Source organism: Kogia breviceps, chromosome 13 (genome assembly GCF_026419965.1).
Source record: "Kogia breviceps isolate mKogBre1 chromosome 13, mKogBre1 haplotype 1, whole genome shotgun sequence".
Classification (NCBI taxonomy): Eukaryota; Metazoa; Chordata; class Mammalia; order Artiodactyla; family Physeteridae; genus Kogia; species Kogia breviceps.
Genome location: NC_081322.1, coordinates 59,128,671 through 59,152,184, shown reverse-complemented (window position 1 = coordinate 59,152,184; position 23,514 = coordinate 59,128,671). Strand labels below are relative to the sequence as shown.

Here is a 23,514-nt window from a genome sequence, read left to right as displayed (position 1 = left end):
AATTGAAAAGCAAGTCATATACTAGGAGAAAACAGTTGCAGAACTAGATGTATTAAAGGGCTAGTATCCTGAATATACAAAGAACTCTTTCAACTTATTACTAAGTAAACAAACAACCCCAAATAAAAATAGGCAAAAGATTTAAATAGGCACCCAGAAGATATATAACTGACAAAAAAAATCACAATTATTCCTAATATCACTGGACAAAAAAAAAAGAAATGCAAATATATGAATACACACCCAATTGAATGCTTAAAATTAAAAAAAAGACTTAGAATCTTGAGTACGGGCAGGGATGTGGAGTGTTCTTGTGAAGAGGAATGAAAATGTGTCTACACACCTGCTTCTGACATTTATACACTAATGGTCACAGCAAAATTATTCATAATAGGACCAAACTGGAAATGACCCAAGTCATAGCATATCATACAATGAAAAATTATTAAACAATTAAAAAGAACTACTGATAAAATATAACAGATGGATGAATTACAAAAGCATTATACTAAGTAGAGGAAGCCAAACTAAAAATAATCCCCCCAAACAAACAAAAAAACCCTCCAAACAACAGCATGGAATATGACTATATTTATGTGAGTTTGTGGAAATGGAAAAACTATAGTGATAGAATGAAAAGAGTAGTTTCCTGGTGCTGATTGGGGGTGGGGGGGAGGGGAAGTAGACTGCAATGGAGCACAAGGGTTGGTTATATAACTGTAATCATTGATCAAAACTCCTCACTTTAAATAGGTGAATTGTGTTTTATTTAATTAAAGTCTCACAAAAAGCTGACAAAACCCCCCAAACTCATCACCTTTCCTTTTTGAACTTGCATCTCCTCCTATAATCCCTCTGGCAGTAAATGATATGATCACCTGTTGCAAAGCAAAACCTGGCAGGCATCCCTAGGCCTTCTATGTCTTACCCCCTAAATACACGAGTTCAGCAGGCCATATGAGTCTAGGAGTTCTATAACTTAGCTTGCCGCCTAAATGCTAGTGGATAATTGACTGGGGCCAAACCTCTGTCAACTCTCACCAACATTTCTGCAAAGGCCTTACAAGCAGCCTTCTACCCTGAAGCTGTATAGATTTCTCTGAATGTGAGTCTGGTCACACCACTTTCTATGGTCCACTCATGGAAAAAAAATGGGTAGTTTTGTAAGCTAAAGGTTGTTTATATGACTCTTCAGAATCCTCTCACCTACTTCCTGAAAACTGACACCTAGGTAATAAGTTGGGGGAAATTCTTATGGATTTTTGGCAAATTCTTTAAATTCTTTCTTAATTTCCTTTTACTTTGCAGATATATTCATTGTGTGTAGGTATGAAGTTATAGATGTTTCCGGTTTTATTTTAGAATTTTTGGTTCTTTTTCCTCCTTTTTTTTTTTTTTTTGTAAGTATCATGGATGAGTGTCTTTCCCACAAGTAAAATATAAGATACTGATCAATACCAGCAAGTGTGCTATAGTGATAGTTCTGTATTGTTTTGTAATATAATATTGACTTTTGAAATGCCAGACTACTGAGGTCTACCAAAATAGAAATCCTTAAAAGACATTGAGATGAAATAAAGCAATTCACTCACCTTACAACCAGTGGTAATGCTGTGGCCCCAGGTATTAGGTACACATTTAGAACATTTCTCTCCGATGGTATTGGGTGGGCAAATGCATCGACCAGACTTTGGGTCACAATTATTACCCAGATGGGAACAGTCACAAGCTTCACAGGTGAAAGGATAAAAAAGAAAAAAATAATTTGATATAAAGTGTTTGTGTTGTTTTTTTTGCGATTTGTGTTGTCTTATTTGGTTAAAGATCCTTGAAAATGACTCACCTCATTCATGTTTTATATTATAGTACAGTGTATTTCAGAGGTGTTTTTCAATAAATATATACTGAATTTCATTTAATGATTTTAAAGGGTAAAACATTTTTGCTTTTTGATTAAGGATAAAAAGAACTGATATATCAGATTCCCTGTTAACTGTATTCCCTTATATATAGATACTATCAAGGTTACAATTCTGTTTCTATATTTAAGTTCATAACTAATGTTTCTGTGTTGTATAGATTAATATTTCCTTCCTGTTGACTCAGATTTGCAATAAAAACAATAAGCTTCCTAAATTCAGTATATTGTACATTTAATTAAAATGACATCAGGATATTTCAGTTTTGCAAATATTTTTTAAATAGTTGAACTACAGAAATATATTTACATATAAAAATATTTTTTGAGTTTCATTTACCACCTGCCTTATTTCTTTCTTTTCAATGGATTTTTCATTTTCCTAGCTATGATATGATATATGAAGAGTGCAAACATCCCTATCCATTGCACTTTCTCAAAGAATGCAAAAATAAGATCTGAAGGAAAAAAAAAAAGATTTGAGAAGATCCTCAAAGCTATTCAAGACAAGGAGTGCAAGCCACTTATTAGCTATAGTTGACTCAGTTGCTGAGTATACTTTAGTGCAGCATTTCGTATCAAAAAAGTGAAAGAGAAAAATACCATCAAATACTCAGATTCAAATAGAAGACTAATGCTATGAGAAATCTTTAATTAGTTATATGTTGATTAAATCTTTCTAAAAATACGTTTCGTTTATTTGATTAAGTTCGCTTTTCAAGGGATCACAATTATCATTGCTCACAGCATTCTATCCCTCTGTGAAAAATGCTTAGCACGATGCTTGACATAAATGTTAGCTGTTGTTTTTATTATTGTTGTTGCTAATTTTAAGCCAAAGGATTTCTTTTATATATACCCTTTATTAAGATGAAACATATTTCACATTAAGTTTAAACTTATGTGCTAAAGAATGTCTTGGGACAGTTACAATCTACTTGCAAGTAGAAATTCTCTAAGTAGTTCTTCAATGGTAGCACAACACTGGATAGGAAGACTTGAGTAGTTAGCGAGTTTTCCCTACCCAAACAGAATGTTTATCACAATTGATAATATTAATAAACAAAAATGATAAGGATGATGATGATGATAATAAACACTTACATAGCACTTTTAGTGCCAGGCATTACTCTGAATCTTTTATAGCCACTAACTCAACTAATTCTTACAAAACCCCAGTGAGGTAGATACTGTTATTTTCCTGACTTAATAGATAAATTTTGCAGAGAGACAGTGAGGCTAGGTCACTCAGTCAAGGTCATATAACTAGTTGCTGGTGGAGTCACTAAACAAATCCAGGCTCTTTGGTGAGAGTCATGTTCTCAACCATACTGCTACCCTGCCTGTCCTGTGCTATTTTTACTTCTGTTCTGCTTCTCCAGGTTCGAATGCTACCAAGTTTGCATTTCTAAAATGTTATCACTGTTTCATAATTTTGAATAATTTTTTTGGTATTTATAATTTCTGGTAGTGGATATATTTGAATGTGTAGTACTTTTTCATCAATTCAGGTTCAGTGAAAGCTAGTGAGAGTTGTGTTTATAAAGAACAGAGTATATTTTTAAATGCAGCTCTATAAATTTTTTAGTATATACAGATATTGGCTTAGAGATCATATATAGATTCTTAGAGGATCTGTAATTACAATATTCAGAATAACTTATAATGGCTGAATTTATGATAAAACCTGTATACATCGGAAGTGGTTGAGAACATCTGAAAGCTATTGGCTTTTAAAAGAATTTTAAATATTATTCCTGCCACTTCTCACATAAATTTGCTACAGTAGTCAATAACAGTATCTTAAAATCTTGCCATGTATTTATCATGGTGCTGTGAGTGTAAGAGTACCATCAATGTTGCATCAGTGAGTTTAGTAAAAACACGGGTAATATTCAACCTAGTGACTGTTGGAATAGGGGTCAATTCCAACTTAGTGGCATAAAATTAAGGCAAATGTTCAATCTTTACTTTCATCTGTAGTGTGCTAATTCCTATTTTCTTCATTCAGGATCTGTAGGAAGGCTGTGGCCGGACATAGGAGAACACTGCTTGAGGGAGCCATGGTTAGAAAACCTGGCTTGCAATTTCTCAGAAACTGACAAATATCTAGAGCCAATCTATTTCTCTCTCAGAACATCACAGTTTTCAAGGCACCTGGAAGTAGATGAAAACATTTTTTTTTTGTACCAGAGAAAGATATTAACTTCCCTGATCCTTGTACCAATTTCGCAATAGGAAAAGGAAAAGTTGAACTGGATTAGCTTGCGAGCAGTGTTTAAACGAAGGTAACATTGGCACCAGAAAAATTGAACATCTGACTTTCAAGCTGCAGTAGCCTTTGAGTGACTGGCTGAATAGAGGTCACAGAAGGGGAGGGAGACAGCAGAACTGGGACCTGCTGATGGATTTTTATTGCAAGCACAGTTATTTATGGGGCAGTGTTTCAAACTGCAATGTATTTCATCTAATTTATTTTAAATATATATATATATATGTTAAGTTAAATATTATTTGCATTATATATCAATACTTGCTTGTTGTCAAAGTGTATTTCCCTTAACTTCTGGGAACCTTGTAGAACCAACTGTTACAGATGCTTAAACACCAAAAGCAGATAATGAATGCATGGAGCTTAGTCTCATTTACAGACCTGTGCATCCTCCTTCCTGAAAGTTGAAATAGCCGTGGGCACAGCGATCACATTTCTTTCCTGTTACTCCAGGCTGGCACCAACACTGACCACTCTCTTCGCAGTCAAATGATTTAGACCCAAAGGAATTGCAGTTGCAGGGAATACACCCCCTTGCTGATTGGAGGCCAAAGGTTTCAGGCTGGCATAGAAGAGGAAAGAGAAAAATTACATTTAAATCAATTAATTCACGATGGCACAAGATGCACGGTAAGATCAGGTGGGAAAAGAGGAGCCTGGGGTTATCCAGGTTCTTCAGTGATGTTATGACAACTGGGCTGTCATTTAATCCAATGGACCTTTTCTACAATGTCCAAGAGAAAAGTTCAATTACTTTGAAATTCTATCGAGATTATTGGAAGAATTAGGGCACTATTATTGTCTGTTATATTTTCACCAGTGTTTCCCTACACCTCTCTAAAGGCAATGTGGAAATAAGCGAGGGTGGCATTTCTATTTAATTAAATATTTTTCTTGTTTCATTCCTAATAATCTGAATTGATTATTTTCAGATTTTATTAAGTCCTTTTACTTGGTAAAAATGTTTTCAATATTATTGGCCAGCAGCCTAAAGTTAAAATAAATCTTTTCCTCCCTCTTATATTTGATGTAATTTTTGTCGTATATCCATAAATACGTCTAATCATCACTATAGGGCTCACATTATAAATATAACTCTTAGGTTATGCCTATACTGACAAAATAAGTGGTTTGACTGATATCTAGTTTGTTGGGTTTCATTCTAACAATCAAAACTGATTTGTGAGATCACATATCAAAGCACCAGATTAGGTAGAAAAAGGGAAACTTTCATCCTCTGATGAGTGATTCATATGCATATCTCTTATCTGTTTATAACAAATAACCTTCCATGGTCAAGCATTATTAGCTTTGGCTGACTTTCTGGAAATACATGTTATCAGACCTAGAGTGACTATGTTAGAAAATGCTGATGGGTTAAAAATTACTCCTGGGGCTTCCCTGCTGGCACAGTGGTTGAGAATCCGCCTGCCAATGCGGGGGACACGAGTTTGAGCCCTGGTCTGGGAAGATTCCACATGCCGCGGAGCAACTGGGCCCGTGCGCCACAGCTACTGAGCCTGCGCGTCTGGAGCCTGTGCTCGGCAACAAGAGAGGCCGCGATAGTGAGAGACCCGCGCACCGCGATGAAGAGTGGCCCCCGCTTGCCTCAACTAGAGAAAACCCTCGCACAGAAACGAAGATCCAACACAGCCAAAAATAAATTAATTTAAAAAAAAAATCACTCCTACCAGAAAAATGAAAAGCACATATCCTACTTAAAGTATGTCAGGGTTGTCTTTTAAATAGAAGTTTGTCACATTATTATGATATTTTTATCTGGAAAATTAGTCTCAGTAATTACTTCTTTGCAAAACTAATTCCTATTTTGGAAAATTAGACTTAATAATTACTTCTTGGAAAAAATAAATCTTGCTATTTAATGTGAGCCACCCAAAGAGAAATGAAGACTCATTATGTATTTTTGCCATTATTGTTAACAATATTAAAAATAAGTCCTAGAAAACAAAATCACACTGAAAATTAGTCTCTTAAAATGACTGTTGCTAGGAATAGTTTTGTTTTTTAAATCTAAAATGGGTTATGTTTGATAATCATTTTGATCTTTATATTTCCTGCTGACTGTATTTTTATTTCTAGTTCGATTTCAGCTTTCACTATATAATTAAAGAAGGAAGTGTGCATCACTTCTAACAAATGACCTAACAATTGATTTTGAAGTTAAATTCAGTTATAAGAAAAAATGAAAACATACAGTATTTTTATTCATAAAAAGCAATTCAATGTAGCCTTCTAATACGTAGTCAGAAATTAAGAAAATGGTTAAAGTACAAGCATGCCCATTACAATATTATTTATCATAATGAGTAACTGTAGAGGCACTTAAATGTTCAATGTTAGAGAAAAAGTTGAAAAAATTGTGATACATTCATATCATGAAATATATGCAATCATTAAAATCCTGTTTTGAAGCAGTTTTAATGATATGAATATATGTAGAATATAGCATTAAGTAAAATTTTAAAAAGCAGAATACAAAATTATATACACACTATAATTCTCATTACATATCTGTAAAAATACACATACCATTCAGACACACACTAATAGAAACATATACATAGAAATAAAAGACTAGAACATTACACATTAAAATTTTTTAAAAAGTTGTACTTCGCATTTGTCCTTATTTCCTACATTTTCTTGACTTAGAATGTGACTTGTAGAGATAGTACTTTACATTCATCTTTATTTCCTAAGTTTGCTTTACTTAGTGTATCTATCTATCTATCTTTAATGGATAAATCAATAAAATATTAAATAAACTTTCAAATCATTAGTTATTTTAAAAATTCCAAGTTGATTGTATGAAGAAATATACGAGAAGTAATGTCCCTATCATACTTTTCTAATATTTAACTAATGTAATTTTAAAGCCTAGGTTATACCAAAACAAATACTACCAAATTTCTGTAATAAAATTTTAATAAATTGGTGACCAAAACTTTATTTCACAGACCAGGGAAAACCCTGTAGCAAACAAATTTAAGGAACAAACATTCTTAGTCAGTAATTGAGATTAATGAGGTAAAACACATATGGGAGAAAGTGCCTGCCTAGTCTCAGTGGGGAGTTTGATGAGCTCCCATAAATTATTCTCATTTGGGGTAATAATAAAAACTATCACTTACGTATTGTGCTTGCTATGTGCCAAGCGCTGTTCTAAAGCCCTTTAAAAATATGCATTCATTCAAAATCTCAAGGCAATCCTGGAAGATAGTTATTAGCATCAACTTTTTACAGAGTGGTGAAACTGAGGCATAGAAAGGTCAAGTAATTTGGTTACCAGCTAACCAGTTGTGGAGTCAGCCAAATCAACCAGACTGGCTTCAGAGTCTGTGCTCTTGACTCTCACACATACTGCCTCAAAGGAAAAATGGTCTCAGGACAAAACACCACTCCATCATACGTCAGTGCTGTACGATATGTAGGAAAAGGGCATGTATCAGGGTTAAAATTCTGCTGAATTTATACTCTGGAGACATACTGATCAGTTATTGTCCTTTTCTTTCATTTTAAACGTATGTATTTATTTCTGAAAAATATAATCTCTTTTAAAGATTTCTTCATTTAATAACAATAGTAATAATAACAGTAATAATACCTGACATTTACTGAGAACTCTTCAGATGTGTGTCTTATGCACTCTTCGCATGACACCTGGAAACAGCCATGGAGGTGCCTGGATAGATCTCCCTGCAAGAGAGCCTGAAGTGGGAGTGTCGCTGATTGACAAGCCCCAGCTTCCACTCTTTTGGATCTAGTGGAGAAGCTCACAGCAAGTCACGCTTCTCCAAGTCAATGACTGGTAAACTGAAGTACTAGAATCTTCCTGCCCAATCCAAGATTCCTCCAATGGGCAAATTTTGCTGGGGCACTCCCTACTGGCCAGGCTAAGAATTTGGGATTGAGGCAGAATGCACCCAATGAGACTTTCCTACTCAATATTTCCTTCCCTCTCTCCTTTCACATGGTCAGACCCGCATTTCAGTAGAAGGCTCCCTGCATACTGCTCTCTCCTCCATCATCCTTCACTGGGGTTTCCCCCAGTAAATCTCTTGGCATTTGCTCCTTGGAGGATCTGAGCCAACACAAACCCAATGAAGTAGGTCCTACTATAGATGAAAAAGCTGAATTACAGAAAGATTTAAGAAACTCTTTTACAGTTTACAGGCAGTGTTGGAGTTGGGATTTGATCTGAGGCAGTCTGATATCAAAAGTAATTTTTTTAAAATGTCAATAAAGAGCCAAGAAATAAAACCATAAATTTGTTCTTCTTCCTCCCCGCCTTTCTCCTTCTCCTACCCCCTCCTACTTCTCCATCTCTTTTTTCTATCCCCTACCCTTAGTTCTCCTAAGCTCTGATTCTACACTGTCAAGTCCTGTCTCCTGGTACTTTGCAACTTGGCCTTGGACCTATTCTTCCCTCCTTCCTCCTCTCTTCCTTTCTCCCCTCTCCCTTCCTAACTTCCTTCCTCCCAACATTTGTTTTGTTTTGCCCTGTGAGAAGGGGGACCAAGCTTTTGTAGTAGAAGACATGCTAACTTACTTTGTGTATGTTGTACATTTATAGTGTGTGAAAGTGCATTTCTTGTGTTTGTTGTATACGTGAACAAAATTGTAATGTGGAAATGTATCAAAATAATTAATTATGATGAAAGGTCAGCCAAATGTCAGATCAATGGGCTAGATTTTCTTGGCTAGATCTCACTTTCTTTGCTAGATTTCCCTTCATTTATTCATTCATGTGTTCCCTTCATTTGCTGCAAATGATGCCCGAGGTTCCCTCCCCTTCTAAGATTGTAGGTTCCTACTGATAAATTCTTCTTTGTTTTCTACATATCCATGATCAACTGAAACTTTTATGAACCTATGAACTTGAATAGGCTTTAAAAAAGATATTGATCGCTATTTTTAAAAGGCAAGACTTCAATCAGGAATTGCCTAGTTTTCCCATTTGCAGTTTGCACGCGTAGCAACCGTTATTTGGTAAAATGGCACCAGAGCAGGTCAGTTGCAGCACACGGAACACAACATGCTGAGGCACGAGCCATGCAGCGCCTCTGGGATTACCGGAGCTGGGGGTCGATAGGCTCCCCGAGGACATCCACTGGAGCTGACACCCCACCTCTGGGGAGACCCCAGCACTGGCTGCGCTCTCTGTGGCTGCTCCTTCTGTGGGTGCACCTGCCTGCTGAGGTTGCATTGTTTCCCTATGAAGCCTGATTTACAGACACATCTTCCTGTGATATCACACTGTGGGGTCACAGAGCCAATGGGATTGCAGCCACAGGACACACAGAATCGCTTCCCTGGGTCCCACCACATAGTGGGCTTTAAAAGCCAACAGAAAAATAAAACAAAAACAACAAAAGAGAGCATATAATATTATTCACGAGATAGAAGCAAATGATATTTCCAAACTTCCTACAGATGGCCAGTTTGACACCTGAGAACTGCTTGGTTCTGGTTAACAGTGTTTATCACCAAAAAATTACATATATATGTGAAAGAGATAGTGCAAATCCATGTCCTCTTATGGAGGAATCTCAGGTGCTCACCATACTGAAGGCAGGGCAATACATGCAGGAACAGAGAGCAACATATTTTGATTCTTGTTTCATTTTAGCAAAATGGCATCTAAACAATATTTTGATTTACTTCTCTACTGAAAACTTTTGTTGAGTAGAATGCTCACTAGAACTTTTAATTGATGGAACTAGTACAAAGTGTTTGATAAAAGCAAAGGGTGTGACACTTTTTTTTTTTTTCTGCCAAAAACATAAAAGCAAAAGAAAGAATACATGACTCACCACAGACTGGGATTAAATTTGTATGTTGTTTCAGAAGCATCTGAATTACAGTAAATATTACACAAATTCACTACCAAGGAAATAGAGGTTGAGGGTCAAATGCTAGTGTATGGTAAATTTTGTTCTATTTTGAAAAACACATTTCAACGATCACAGTAATTTTATATGTACAATGAGATATTCCCGAACTTGTCTTTCAATATGCTCAGGAGTGTGTCAGTGAAAGCCAGTGAGAAGTCTGAAGGAAGAAGTAATCACGGTCAGCTCCTACTTCTTACCTTACATTCATCACACTGCCTGCCCTGCACGTTAGGTTTGCACTCACACTGTCCCGTCTGAGCATGGCAAACCTCAGAGAAGGAGCCGTTGGCGTTACAGTGGCAAGCTGCAAAGAGAAGAGAGATCTGTGACTGGGAAAAATGTTCTAACAGTCTTAATAGGCTTGTGAAATAGTAATATCCCCCAGGTGGTAACACTGGCCACGAAGTTTTAGAATAGAATGTTTTCTGATGGCTAGCGGTTCTGTTAAGCATTATATTATTTGATGTTTACACCCACTCTATAAGCTGTAGAGATATTTATGTAAAGCAACAGCACAGTTCCTGGCACATTCATATGCTATGAAAATACTAATGTCACCATTACTATTCAAATTCTGAGAATGAAGATACTGAATTTCCACGTAGCCATAACTCAAACAAGGCCACATGATTAGTAGGTGATATAGTTGACTTCAGGTAAAATCTTCTTTCCATCAGTCCTCCAGCTGTTTTGCTTCTTCATAGATACACTGGGGTAGCACCTAAAATATAATCTCAATATGAGTAATGCATACTGACTCTAGAGCTGAAATAATGTTGAGAAATTATCAAAATTAATAGCACCCATGGCATAATATTAATTCTACAATTAATGAAGCAAAATTAATTAATGTTTTCCAATTTAATGATTATTTACAATATGCCAGTTTTTGTTTTAAGCTCAAAAAATGAGCTTGAGGGGAAATATATACACACCTTTAAGATTAGAAAAGTATGTAAGACCGTAGAACCAAGGAGACATTTTTCTAAAGAGGATATCAAAGTGGCCAACAGGCACATGAAAAGATGCTGAATATCACTAATCATCAGGGAAATGCAAATCAAAACCACAATGCGCTATCACCTCACACATGTTAAAATGGCTGCCATCAAGAAGACTAGAGACAACAAGTGGTGGTGGGGATGTGATGAAAAGGGAACCCTTGTACACTGTTGATGGGAGTGTAAACTGGTCCAGCCACTATGGAAAACAATATGGAATTTCCTCAAAATGTTAAAAACAGATCCACCATACAATCCAGCAATCCCATTTCTGGATATATACCCAAAGTAAATGAAAACAGTGTTTTGAAGAGATATATGCACTCCCACGTTTACTGTAGCATTATTCACAATAGCCAAGATATGGAAACATCCTAACTGCCCATCAGTGGTTGAATGGATAAAAAGGTGTGATGTATATACACAATGGAATATTACTCAGCCAAGGAAGGAGGGTATCCTGCCATTTGGATGGACCTTGAGCACACTATGCTAAGTGAGATAAGTCAGATATAGAAAGACAAGTACTGGGCTTCCCTGGTGGTGCAGTGGTTGAGAATCTGCCTGGTAATGCAGGGGACACAGGTTTGAGCCCTGGTCTGGGAAGATCCCACATGCCGCGGAGCAACTAGGCCCATGAGCCACAATTACTGAGCCTGCGCGTCTGGAGCCTGTGCTCCACAACAAGAGAGGCCGCGATAGCGAGAGGCCTGCGCGCTGCGAAGAAGAGTGGACCCTGCTTGCTGCAACTAGAGAAAGCCCTCGCACAGAAATGAAGACCCAACACAGCCAAAAATAAAAATAAAGAAAGAAAGACAAGTACTGTATGATATCACTTATATGTGGAATCTAAATAAGTCACTCATAAAAAAAAAATAGAGAGAAATGATCACTACCATAGGATGGAGAATGGGGGGATAAAATTAATGCTGTTTAAGGGTAAAAAATTGCAACAAGTAATTAATAAGCTATAGTGATCTAATGCACAGTATAATGTTGTTTATAATACAGATAACAATATTGTACTACAAATTATGTAACAGGATAAATATCACTACAATGGCAACCATGTTACAATATATAAATTTATTAAAGTAACATTGTACACCTTAAATTTACACAATGTTATATGTCATACGTATTCAATAAAATGTATATAAGATAAAAACAACTTTTTCAAGTGTATTAGGAGTACAGCATTATAATTTTTAAACTGAGTAAGATATATACTATCCTCAGTTTATATACTATAAACCTTATCACTATGATAGTATATATTATATACTATCTCCAAAGATAGAAAATGTATTTGGTTTAAGTAACCTTTTGTCATTTTTATGTTACAAAGTTGTCTGATGTTATTCTGAAACATATAATAGTCTAAAAATTAAGAAGCTTTTTCACAAATAGAACAGTAATTAATGGTTCACTCTGTACTCTACAAGTGTATTTTTAATGGTACATATAATTGCATTGATACCAGAATAAAAATGTGAGGGGGAGACGACATGGGAATTTAGACTATTTGTAGATGGTTTTTGTAAAGTTTGTACAATATTTCATGTCTCTGAATACTTTCATTTGAGCACAACTTACAAATACATTATAAAGAGCTACTCCATCAGCCTGCACTATTTTTCTGTTCATGGGGCTGGAAGCACTACTTAGTTTTACTGCTTTCCTAAAAACTGCTTGATTTTTCTTCCAATAGTTTGGTCTTCAGTGTCTGCTAACTTAATACTTGTTGGGTGGCCATTTAAAAACTGGTCCCAGCCAGTTATCTTACTCAGGTAATAGCCTACGGATAGTCTATAGCTGGTGTGTGAGAAGAGGTTGAAGAAAATATTTTCTTTAAATATCCATTTCATTTGGCTAATAGAATTGTTACATATACTTTTAATTTCTTTATATATTTCATATATATACATGATACATCATGTATTTTTTTGCAGTATGCGGGCCTCTCACTGCCGTGGCCTCTCCCGCTGTGGAGCACAGGCTCCGGACGCACAGGCTCAGCGGCCATGGCTCACGGGCCCAGACGCCCCACGGCACGCGGGATCCTCCTGGACCAGGGCACGAACCCGTGTTCCCTGCATCGGCAGGCGGACTCTCAACCACTGCACCACCAGGGAAGCCCTGATACGTCGATTTTTAAAATCTCAAATAATTTATAAATTAAAAGCCACTTTTTCTTAGAGTGGGGAATACAAGATTAAATTTACCATAGTCATATTAAAAATAACAAAAGCAATATAGAATTTTTAAGTGGCATTTTTAAATGAAATGTATGACACAAAAATATGTACATTAATTTAAAAAGCAAAATATATTTCTTAGTAGTGGTGTACTTTTCATGAACAGATCCAGAGGCAACTAAAATAATAGTTTATTATGAATTTTCTTTTTGTAAAGGTTTACTAGCTATGCATAGAAAAGCTATTATATCTATGAAAAGTTAAAAGTAGATAATAAATGTGTTTTGGTATTTTTATATGCTAAAGAGCATTAAAAACATAATTATGTCAATACTTCATGGCAAGTGATATAAAAATTGGTGATGGTTCAAAAATGTTTTTATACCATATTCTTCTATGTGTTAAGACTTCATGCCACAGATCCTGAACTTACCACAATAAAAAGAGTGGACCTGTCTCTTCAACTTTATGGAGGGGGTTATTGGAAGATAGAAAATGAGGTCATTCGGTGAGTAACACAGTCTCAGAATTAGTGAGTATCTCTACAAAAGGAGACACCATGTGTGAGTATCCCATGCCCCAGGCAGCTCACTAGATACTCTCACGTGCTAGATCCTTTAATCCCCATTGAAAATTAGGACTCTTTATGTAAATGAGGAAACGGAATCTCACTGAGGTCAAATGTCTTGCCCAGCATCAGATAGGTAGAAAGTGTAGATCCTAGATGATGAGTTTGAACTGGAGAATTTCTTAAGTTCCTTGTGATTTTACACAGGTGCCATAAACCCACAGTGTTTAAAGGCACTTCTGAGCCTGTTGGAAATTTTGCTTTAAAAACATTTGACAATTTACACGTGATATTAATAGCTGCCGACTGTTCCAGAGAGTGGTTTGTTTTTGATTCAACGAATTGTCATTTTTAAATGACAAAAAAGCTGGCACTTATCTTCCAAACCTGTGAGGAGAAAGACACATTTCTTATTGAAATGGGGGACGCTAGCAGGTCTTTGGTGTTTACAGCAGAGATACTAACAGACACAACATTTCCAGTGGTTTCCGTATTGTTGCAGGTCCTGGGACCCAACTGAATGATTGGAAGAGTCCCTTCTTAGATAACGAAGTCTGCAGAAGTGAACTGTTGAGCTGGTATCATAACCTGCTCTGCCTAAAAATTATCACAGCAGGTGAAGTTGATGATGGCAGTGTCCAGCACTAATGTGGACTAACAAGGATGTTCATTCCATTTAATTCTTCACAATGAGATCTCTCTTGCATAATATATTACCACTAACATAAAGCATTTGTAAATTCTATGCAACACCAAAAAATACAGCTGAAGAGATCAAGATGAGGGTAGGAATGTACTGACTAATATGGATGAAGTCCTGCAATAGCTAATTTGTGGAAGTAAAACACAGAAATAGCATTCGGTGAGTAGTCCTAAGGTTAATACCTCAACAGTTACAAATGCCAGTGTGTAAGGATATTGGCAGAATTTTACAACTACTGTGAAATGCAAGAATGTAAAGTTTACATATGAAAGCATAACAGATTAATACCTATTGACAGGTACTAATGAAATAATACGGACTGATAAATTTATTTCAAGAAAATGGTTAGAAATGTAATAAACAATGAGGATAAATAGGGGCTACCTAATTTTCAAATTCTTCTTTCCTGTCACAGACAGAAACTTATTTAAAAATCTTCATCCCATGTGTAAACAGAGATATGTGTATCATTTGAAAAATGATACTTCAACAATGCAGCAGTTTTTGAAAGGATTTAATCTATTAGCACAAAGAAATGTATTAGAATATTCAGACCCTGTGTATAGGCTGTGTATCTATCTATCTTACATGTATTACACATAATTTGCTACCCTCCAATTCCCACTCAAGAACTCATCAGTTACTTTGAGGTGCAATGCATCAATTCTGTCAGGGGCATCAATAGTTCAGGACTTACACTGACAGTTCTTTGCATCAACTGCGTCTCCGAAATATCCATCAGCACAAAGCTCACAGTACCGGCCTGTTGTACCTGGCTTACATATCAGACAGGAGCCAGACAAGCTGTCACAGCTGCCAGGGATGGAGAAGTCAAGGTTGTCATTGCACTGGCATGGCTGACACGATCCTCCAGGTACAGAAGGTTGTCCAAAATAGCCTTCTGCACACCTAAGGTGAAAAGTTTCATCAGTGAGTATTTGGGAGGAACTCATGAAACCCTTTGGGGGCAATGTTTATATATTTTTTCATTCTATCCCTCTCCCAGGATATGCTTCCCTTTAAGTGCTCCTTTTCTCAAATGCAAGGTGATTAAAAGAATGTTTTTTCTGTTACTGCAGTGTAGATACAAGATGAAATCCTGCCAGCCCCACTGGTAATTAGATTTCAGCCAGAAAAAAAAAAATCTTGTCACTGGCACTGAAGACGAGACCAAAGCATAATAAGAAATCTGCCGCTGGCACTGCGGCAGGATCCAGGTCCATGCTGGAAAGCCTTTGCAGTACAACACATCATATGTACGCAGCTGGTTGCTTCCTGTACACATATGTAAGGTTCACACATTTCTGTTGCTGCAGCAAGAGCTTGTTGTGGGGAAGCAGGCTCACAAGGCAACTCAGTAGTGAGAATTCAGAGTTTATTAAATAGAAAATTGAAAGAGCCTCATCATTTGTGTGAGGGCCGTATGTCTGCCTTACTAATAGGCTTTTATACATTTGCACATCCATATGGAGTCAGGTTTCCACTGAAGAGTCTTTACTGAGTAGCAGGCCTGCTGCATATTATGGTAACATGACATAAGGCGAGGCTTAATGGTGCCCAGAGCTCTTATTAGCAAACTCCAGTTCTTATTTTTTTAAAGGACTAAACACTATTGTACATATTATTGGAAAAACAAAAGTTCATTTATTTATGAGGCATGGGAGAGATTTTTTTCAATTATAGTATCAAATTTCCCTTTAACCACACCGTTATGTTTTACAATGCTACTTAATGTTACAAATGCACAGATACACCTTTATAGGAAGCACTTATTTATATTCCGCTCTGTCTTCTCTTTCAGTTACATTTGCTTATGCTTCATATTAAGCTCCACTTGCCAAAGGAGAAATGAAACAGTACATCTGAAGTCTTATGGTCAGGCTAGCTCTGTTTTCTGTGCCATCTTAGCAAAATAGAAAGTCCTTTACAGCAAGGGTCAAAATTGAAGGGGAATACATCTCAAAAGTACATTATGTTTATGCTCATCTACTTACAGATATGTAGAGAAAAACGCTCTCTACTCTAGAAAGAGAAATGGTTTAAATACAGTACATCATATAAGGATACTTTAATAATATCATGATTGTGGGGCAAAGTCATTAATTTGGTAAGATACATTGATTAGTCTAAGTTTTCTAGAACATTTATAGGTGCCATAATAATCTTGTAGAATTAACCTTTTATCATAATTTTTAATGAGATTACTAGTTTTAATTTTAACAAAATCTTTTATAAATTGTGAAAGTCATTGTGTAAATATTGCTTGGAAGACTACTGCCACCCACAAATGTTAATTATTAATTCTCTGTTGTAAAAATGAACTAATATTATAGTGCATAAAATTCCCCCACAATCCCTTCAGGAGTGGTAGTCAATAAAGATAAGAAGAAAATCCTCTTGAATTTTAATCCGATTCTTCTTGCCTTACTTGATATTCAGAGCTCATGATCACATCCACATATATTCATATCTCATTTTGTTTACCATTAAGAGAGTGACTTAGCTCCACCAGAATAACAATATACAATGTTCATTATCACAGATAACAAACCCCCATTATTTTCAGCTCACTTTCCTCAAAATGACTTACTGCCCTCAGGAGAGATGGCGTTATATAACAAGATCTGGTAATTTTTTTTTTTAACCTAGATACCAATTAATAAGTCCCAAATTCTCCCACAACAATAATCAAAAAAACCAACTCAATCCATGAGAAAATAATTACAATTAAATAGAATAACTGAAGAGGCATCTGTCTTTTACTTTTTGTTGTAGGACATGTAAGGAGACTTACTGAATATATATGATACATCATTCATACGGCACTTCACTGAAAGTAAGCATTCAGATTTTATTAGGGGTGTGCAGGTGTGTGTGTGTGTTTCTATACATAGAACGGTATTCTTAGAGACTTACAGAAATGTTTCAATAGAAATATTTTAAATTAATTTATTATTTATATATTTTTAAATTTTTGGCTGCATCGGGTCTTAGTTGCAGCACGCGGGATCTTCACTGAGGCATGCGGGCTCTTCGTTGTGGTGCGCGGGTTTCTCTCTAGTGTGGCGTGCAGGTTTTCTCTTCTCTAGTTGTGGCGCACAGGCTCCAGAGCGCGTGGGCTCTGTAGTTTGTGGCACATGGGCTCTAGCTGAGGTGCGCAAGCTCAGTAGTTGTGGCACGCGGGCTTAGTTGCCCTGCGGCATGTGGGATCTTGGTTCCCTGACCAGGGCACAAATCCCCATCGCCTGCATTGCAAGGAGGATTCTTTACCACTGGACCACCAGGGAAGTCCCATCAATAGAAATTAAAAGGTAATTCTAGGGTTAGTGAATACAATACTGCTAATCATCTAACTTGTATTAATAATAGTGTTTTATAGTCTGATCAAGTTGGATTCATCTAATTAACATTAGTGTAAATCACAGTCCTTTAGACCTTTCCAGCTTCTCAGACTTTCACTCTACCAAAACAAATTGTTAGTTGAAATCTAAAGTCCTCTCATTTTCATATGAAAGACATCTGTAAACAGAGAGTTAATTGGATTTTTTATTTTTGCTAGAGATGGACCTTAACATGACAAGGTCCCTGTTCCTTTGTACATTTGCTAACTTTTTTTCAAATCGAATTGCAATATTTTAGAAAGAGATTCTTTAAATGTAGACAACACATGCAGTTATGTAAGATGACTTAGGAACAATATTAAAGGAAGGTATATATATATATGTCTGTCTATCTATCTAAGTGACAGCAACAGCGAGAGTGGGAGAGAGAGAGAGAGAGGAAATGACAGTGGAGAGAAACAACAATGAAAAGAAGAAAGGAAATTGGTGAGACTTTTCTCTATTTCATTCTGCTCCATCATTTTTCATCATTTTGGCTAAAATCTTTGGTTTATGTTCTTCCTATCTATAGACTGAAAACAATGCTTCAATCTCTCTAAGCAAGTTAGAAAAGCTCTTGCTTTTTTCCCCCCTCCCACTCTTCCTTAAACATCTACTGAGCACTTTCACATGATACTAATATAAATAAGGAACAGTTTTTATACTACAGTCCATGGAGAAGAAAGATATAGAGTTAAACCTTGAACAACATGGGTTTGAACTGCGTGAGTCCACTTCTACGCAGATTTTTGTCAATAAGTACTATGGTACTACGTGGTCCGAGGTTGGTTTAATGTGCGGATACCACACTGTGGATACAGAGGGTCAACTCTAAAGTTATACACTGTTTTCAACCGCACAGGGGTCGGTGCCCCTAACTCCCATGTTTTTCTAGGGTCATCGATACTTAAAAATGTAGCCGTGAACTATTAGAGATATGCAAATACAGTTAAAGAAGTATAGCAAAGGGCAACCAACTGGAACTAGGATTCATCAAGGACCCTTTCAGGATGACAGAGCTGAATTTTAAGAGCGCAGCAGAGCTGGTCTCGGGCAGAGGTGGGGGAAGGGCTGCAGTCTTCCAGGCAGAGAAAGCAGTATTGGCAAAGGCACAGGGGAGGGTGGCTGGAGTTTAAATGGGAATGGTTGTGCAACTGCACTGTATTCTTACTACCTCCCAATTGACTGAATCAGCTGAAGACTGAGGAAGTGTGCCTGCTTCTATGGTGCCTTTCGGCAAATTTTTTAAAAAAAGATTCTCTCTGGGCAGACGCAGAAGAATGAACAGACAGTAGACATGGCTGGGCACCCAAGCATGGCACAGCTAATGTATTGGCAAGAAGAGGGCACACTGGATTCGAGCCCCCAGTCTCCCCCTTGGCTGAGTACTTTTGTGCAGTGTACACACTTCACAACCACAGTTGAGCAAGTAGCCTTTTGAAACCTCACTTCCAGTCACAATTTTCCTAATGGCACTACCGAGTAAGCCTAACTGTGTCTCGTCTCTAATTTCTGTAACCCCATGCTCTGCATCCAGGACTCAGGCATCAAGGAGACTCAGCCATGAGTAGAAATTCTCACCAGCATACTGATCAGATGACAATTAGACTTGGTTCAGAGTCAAGACGTTTCTGAAGCAGAGAATATCTAAATTGGATTTTGGAATTGAAATTAAAAAAAAACAACAACAACAACAAAAAAAAGGGGCTTCTCTGACACTAAATATAAATCATGTGGATAGAACTGTAGGTAAATTTTCCAAATACTAAGCAACTGAATTCAAATACCTCCTGCATTCTCAGTGGAAATTGAGAAATTAAAGTTAACGTTGACTTCTCTCTCCCTACTTAGGGAGGACATAAAAAACAGCTCAGGAGGGGACAGGGTTTAAGGGGTCCACATAGCTCATTAAGTTTCTTGTGGTCCTATGGATCTCATTGGATGAGCTTGTCACAGTCTCTTAAAATGTCTGTCTCCATGAAGTGTGATATGTTGCTGAGGTTACAACTTATTCAGAAAATAGCTTAGTACCCAGTAGAGCAGATGTCATCAGCATTTAGCTCACTTTATTTCCTCCATGTTCCTTTTTTTTAAAAAAAAAAAAAAAAAAAAATTTACTTTTGGCTGTGTTGGGTCTTCGTTTCTGTGCGAGGGCTTTCTCTTGTTGTGGCAAGCAGGGGCCACTCTTCATCGCGGTGCGCGGGCCTCTCACTATCGCGGCCTCTCTTGTTGCAGAGCACAGGCTCCAGGCGCGCAGGCTCAGTAGTTGTGGCTCACGGGCCTAGTTGGTACGCGGCATGTGGGACCTTCCCAGACCAGGGCTCGAACCTGTGTCCCCTGAATTGGCAGGCAGATTCTCAACCACTGCTCCTCTCCCATTGGGGAGCACAGGCTCCAGACGCGCAGGCTCAGCGGCCATGTTTCACGGGCCCAGCCGCTCCACGCCATGTGGGATCTTCCCGGACCGGGGCACGAACCCGTGTCCCTTGCATCGGCAGGCGGACTCCCAACCACTGCGCCACCAGGGAAGCCCCTATTTTTCTCTTCTTGTCCAGATAATAAAAGCCTAGAATCTTAGCAAAGTGCCATGATGAATACCCAGTTCCCTCACCCCTGGTTCTCTTCTTTTCATTTTGTTTAAAACAGTCCCGAGTCAGAGGAAAGCAGTACTATCTCAAAGTATGAGTGCTTTGGCCCCAAGCAAAAGTTTCTGAAAACTGTAACCAGTGTCCTATGTGTGACAGACTATCAGCCCATAGTTTGTCGTATCTTGTTTTGCCATCCTCTTGTTCACATTTTTTCTCCATTCCCTCAATTTAAGCAGCAAGACCAACTGTGCTGCTTGACTGAGTTAAGGGATCTGACAGGAAGAAAAGCAGAAACATAGGAATCTTTTGGACTTTGGCTTTAAAGGTCACCATTTCTACGAATGTGGCACCTCCTCCTGCAGTTCATCCCCAAGCAGGAAATGGGATGGAGTTAGAAAGGCAGATGGAGGAGAAATGATGAGATTAGAGATGTTGGTGGATCCCAGTTTAGAAAGAAGACAGCAGTATGTGTCCTGTGTGCTCATAAGAGGTAGGAAAGTAGTGGGGAGAGTTATTAGGCCTGAGGAGAAAGGTAATCAGGAGGACAGGAAACAGGAAGAGGTCAGCAGAAATGCATTTGGATGAATTACTCAGAATAGGTTGGCCCTACCATATGTGCACTACCCAAAACACAGTTTCACACACACACACACATACACACACACACACACACACTTATTCCAGCATTCAAGGCTCTTGGTACTATAAGTAAGCTTGTTAGAACTTTGGTTCTAACCAAAGCTAGAGGTGGAAAATGGAGAGGAGAGAAAAATTTTAAACAAATTTAAAAAAACTGGAACATAATTGACATATAACACTGGGTAAGTTTAAAGTGTACCTGACTGAGATTATGTGTCCAAGGCCTCATAGCTCCTACATATAAAGAATTTGATCTCAAAGTAGAAATTAAACTGAGATAAAAATATAAAGTTATAATTCCCGTCTATCTGAGTCTGAGATGCATTCTTGCTATATAATAAAAGTAGGGGATTTGTGGTCACGTAGGATTAGAAAATGATGAGTTAAACAAATTGAAGAGATTTTTTTCACTCCAGGACTGGTCAGAACCTTTCACATGCTAACCGATGCTTCTCAAACGTAAGTGATCATAGAACTCTATTCCAAGAACATCTATAGCTTGGAAAACACAGCTTCAGTTTTTCAATGCTGATTTTGTGTAGATGACGTGCATAACTGATTACACCAATCACTCACAGAATAGTTTTGATTACAAGATTTTCAGTACAACCCCTACCTCCTTCCTTCCCTGACCCTTCTCCCTCACACCCCGGTCTACTTCAGCCTGCACACCCCCAAAAATGTTTCTCCTAATATTTTGGATTCATCTAATGGACTTCTTAGCTCCTACAAACACAGAGAAATGATAGACTCTAAATATTCCTGTAAAACCCTAATCTGTATTCTGGCTAGAAAAATATAATATCACATCTTCCATATAATAATGGATTAAGGTTATTTTTGACTGGAAAACTTGAATGAGAGGTAAGATATGCCAAAGATATTTGATGCATGTTTCTCTCTTCTTTTTGATCAAATTAATAAAGGTTCTAGACAGGAAATCATTCTTTCTGTCAGGTATTTCTTTCCTAGGTGAATTTTATTATTCAGACCAGAATGTTCTCCAGAATATGTTCAAATATTCTCACCCACATTAAAAATTTGAGCTGCTTGAGGGCAAGGATGGTAGGATACATCTGTTTATAGCCTATGTCTAGCCCCATGCACAGCACATGGTAGTTGCCAAACAAATCTTTCTTAAATAAAATGTAGGATTTTAAATTGTAGATGGTTCAGAAACCATTGTCTAACGTATACAGAAAATACATATCATGGAGCAAAAGCAGTATAAATACATCAGAGATAAAGTCCACCTAGATAAATGGATTTAATGGCCTTGTATGACAGAGCAGCTGTCATTTTCCAGTTGCTAAAAGAAAAGGTTGCCTGTAGTGAGCCAGAGGGATTAGGCATTTGATGTAAATCTGTCTTGGCAATGATATGTTCTCCTATTACAGTAAGTAATATGCACGCGTCCTCCTTTTTTAAAAAAAAACACAATCAAAGACTTCTAGTTTCTCAACTGCAAATAAACCCTCCTTATTTCAGTTCTGTTCCTCCACTATTAATTTACAGATGCTGCCATACTCACAAATAGTACTTGCTGCTGCTAGGAGCTGTCACTGGCACTGTGTCCATAGACTGCTAGCTGATGGCTAAATTCTCTCTGGGTGATTGGCTCTTGCTTCATTAGCTTTATGCAGCCTGGTTGAAATAGGGTTGATGGCTGCCAAGGGGACAGGAAAGGATAGGCAGAAATAGCCCTCTGTGGTGTTAGGCTTGGTGATGCTGGGTGAAAGCAGGATACTTTCTCTGCCTCTCCCCCTACCTTGACCCCCACCCACCCTCTAGTGACAGAAACAAAATGGACTATTTTCAGTGCTACACCCAGAAGATGCTGTTGTGTTTGTCAATGACATTATGGGAGAATTTTGTACCATTTTCACTGAGAGTGAAATAAGGTAGAACCTTTTCCTCCAAATGATTTTAGGAGGAAAAATAATCACACAAATTACATGAAATAACATCCCTGGCTCCACTGCAAAACAACCTAGTAAAATCAACGGGAATTAAAATACTGGCTTAGAAGTAATTAGATGATAATATAAATCATGATAATAAATTACATTTTGTTTCGATTTTCAAATATATTTAAGGTAAATTATGGACCACTTGCTGAACTATGAACTACACATTTAAGCTACATTTTAAGGACAAAAACCTACTTATGAAAAATAAATGTTGCCAACGTAGACAGTAAGATAAATCTTAAAGTGCATGACTTTCCACTTGAACAATACTTTCTAGAAAGATTGCAGGTTAATGCTTAACCTTTAAGATTAAAACATTAATAAAACACTGCGTGAATGGAGATTTATAGAGCAATTTCTAG

At 37.3% G+C, this 23,514-nt stretch overlaps 1 protein-coding gene across 9 annotated transcripts in view; it reads right to left on the bottom strand.

The window, feature by feature from the left end:
• LAMA2 (laminin subunit alpha 2) overlaps positions 1-23,514 on the bottom strand; it is a 608,480-nt gene that overhangs the window by 196,358 nt on the left and 388,608 nt on the right. For 6 of the 9 annotated variants that reach the window (XM_059083775.2, XM_059083777.2, XM_059083776.2 and 3 more), the window contains 5 exons: positions 15,273-15,484; positions 10,303-10,409; positions 9,285-9,545; positions 4,572-4,752; positions 1,593-1,729 (listed from right to left, as the gene is read on the bottom strand). In XM_059083775.2, coding sequence (XP_058939758.1) covers positions 1,593-1,729; positions 4,572-4,752; positions 9,285-9,545; positions 10,303-10,409; positions 15,273-15,484 — 898 coding nt within the window. The remainder of the gene's footprint in view (positions 1-1,592; positions 1,730-4,571; positions 4,753-9,284; positions 9,546-10,302; positions 10,410-15,272; positions 15,485-23,514) is intronic. The other 3 variants (XM_059083778.2, XM_059083779.2, XM_059083780.2) reach the window with 1 other exon arrangement.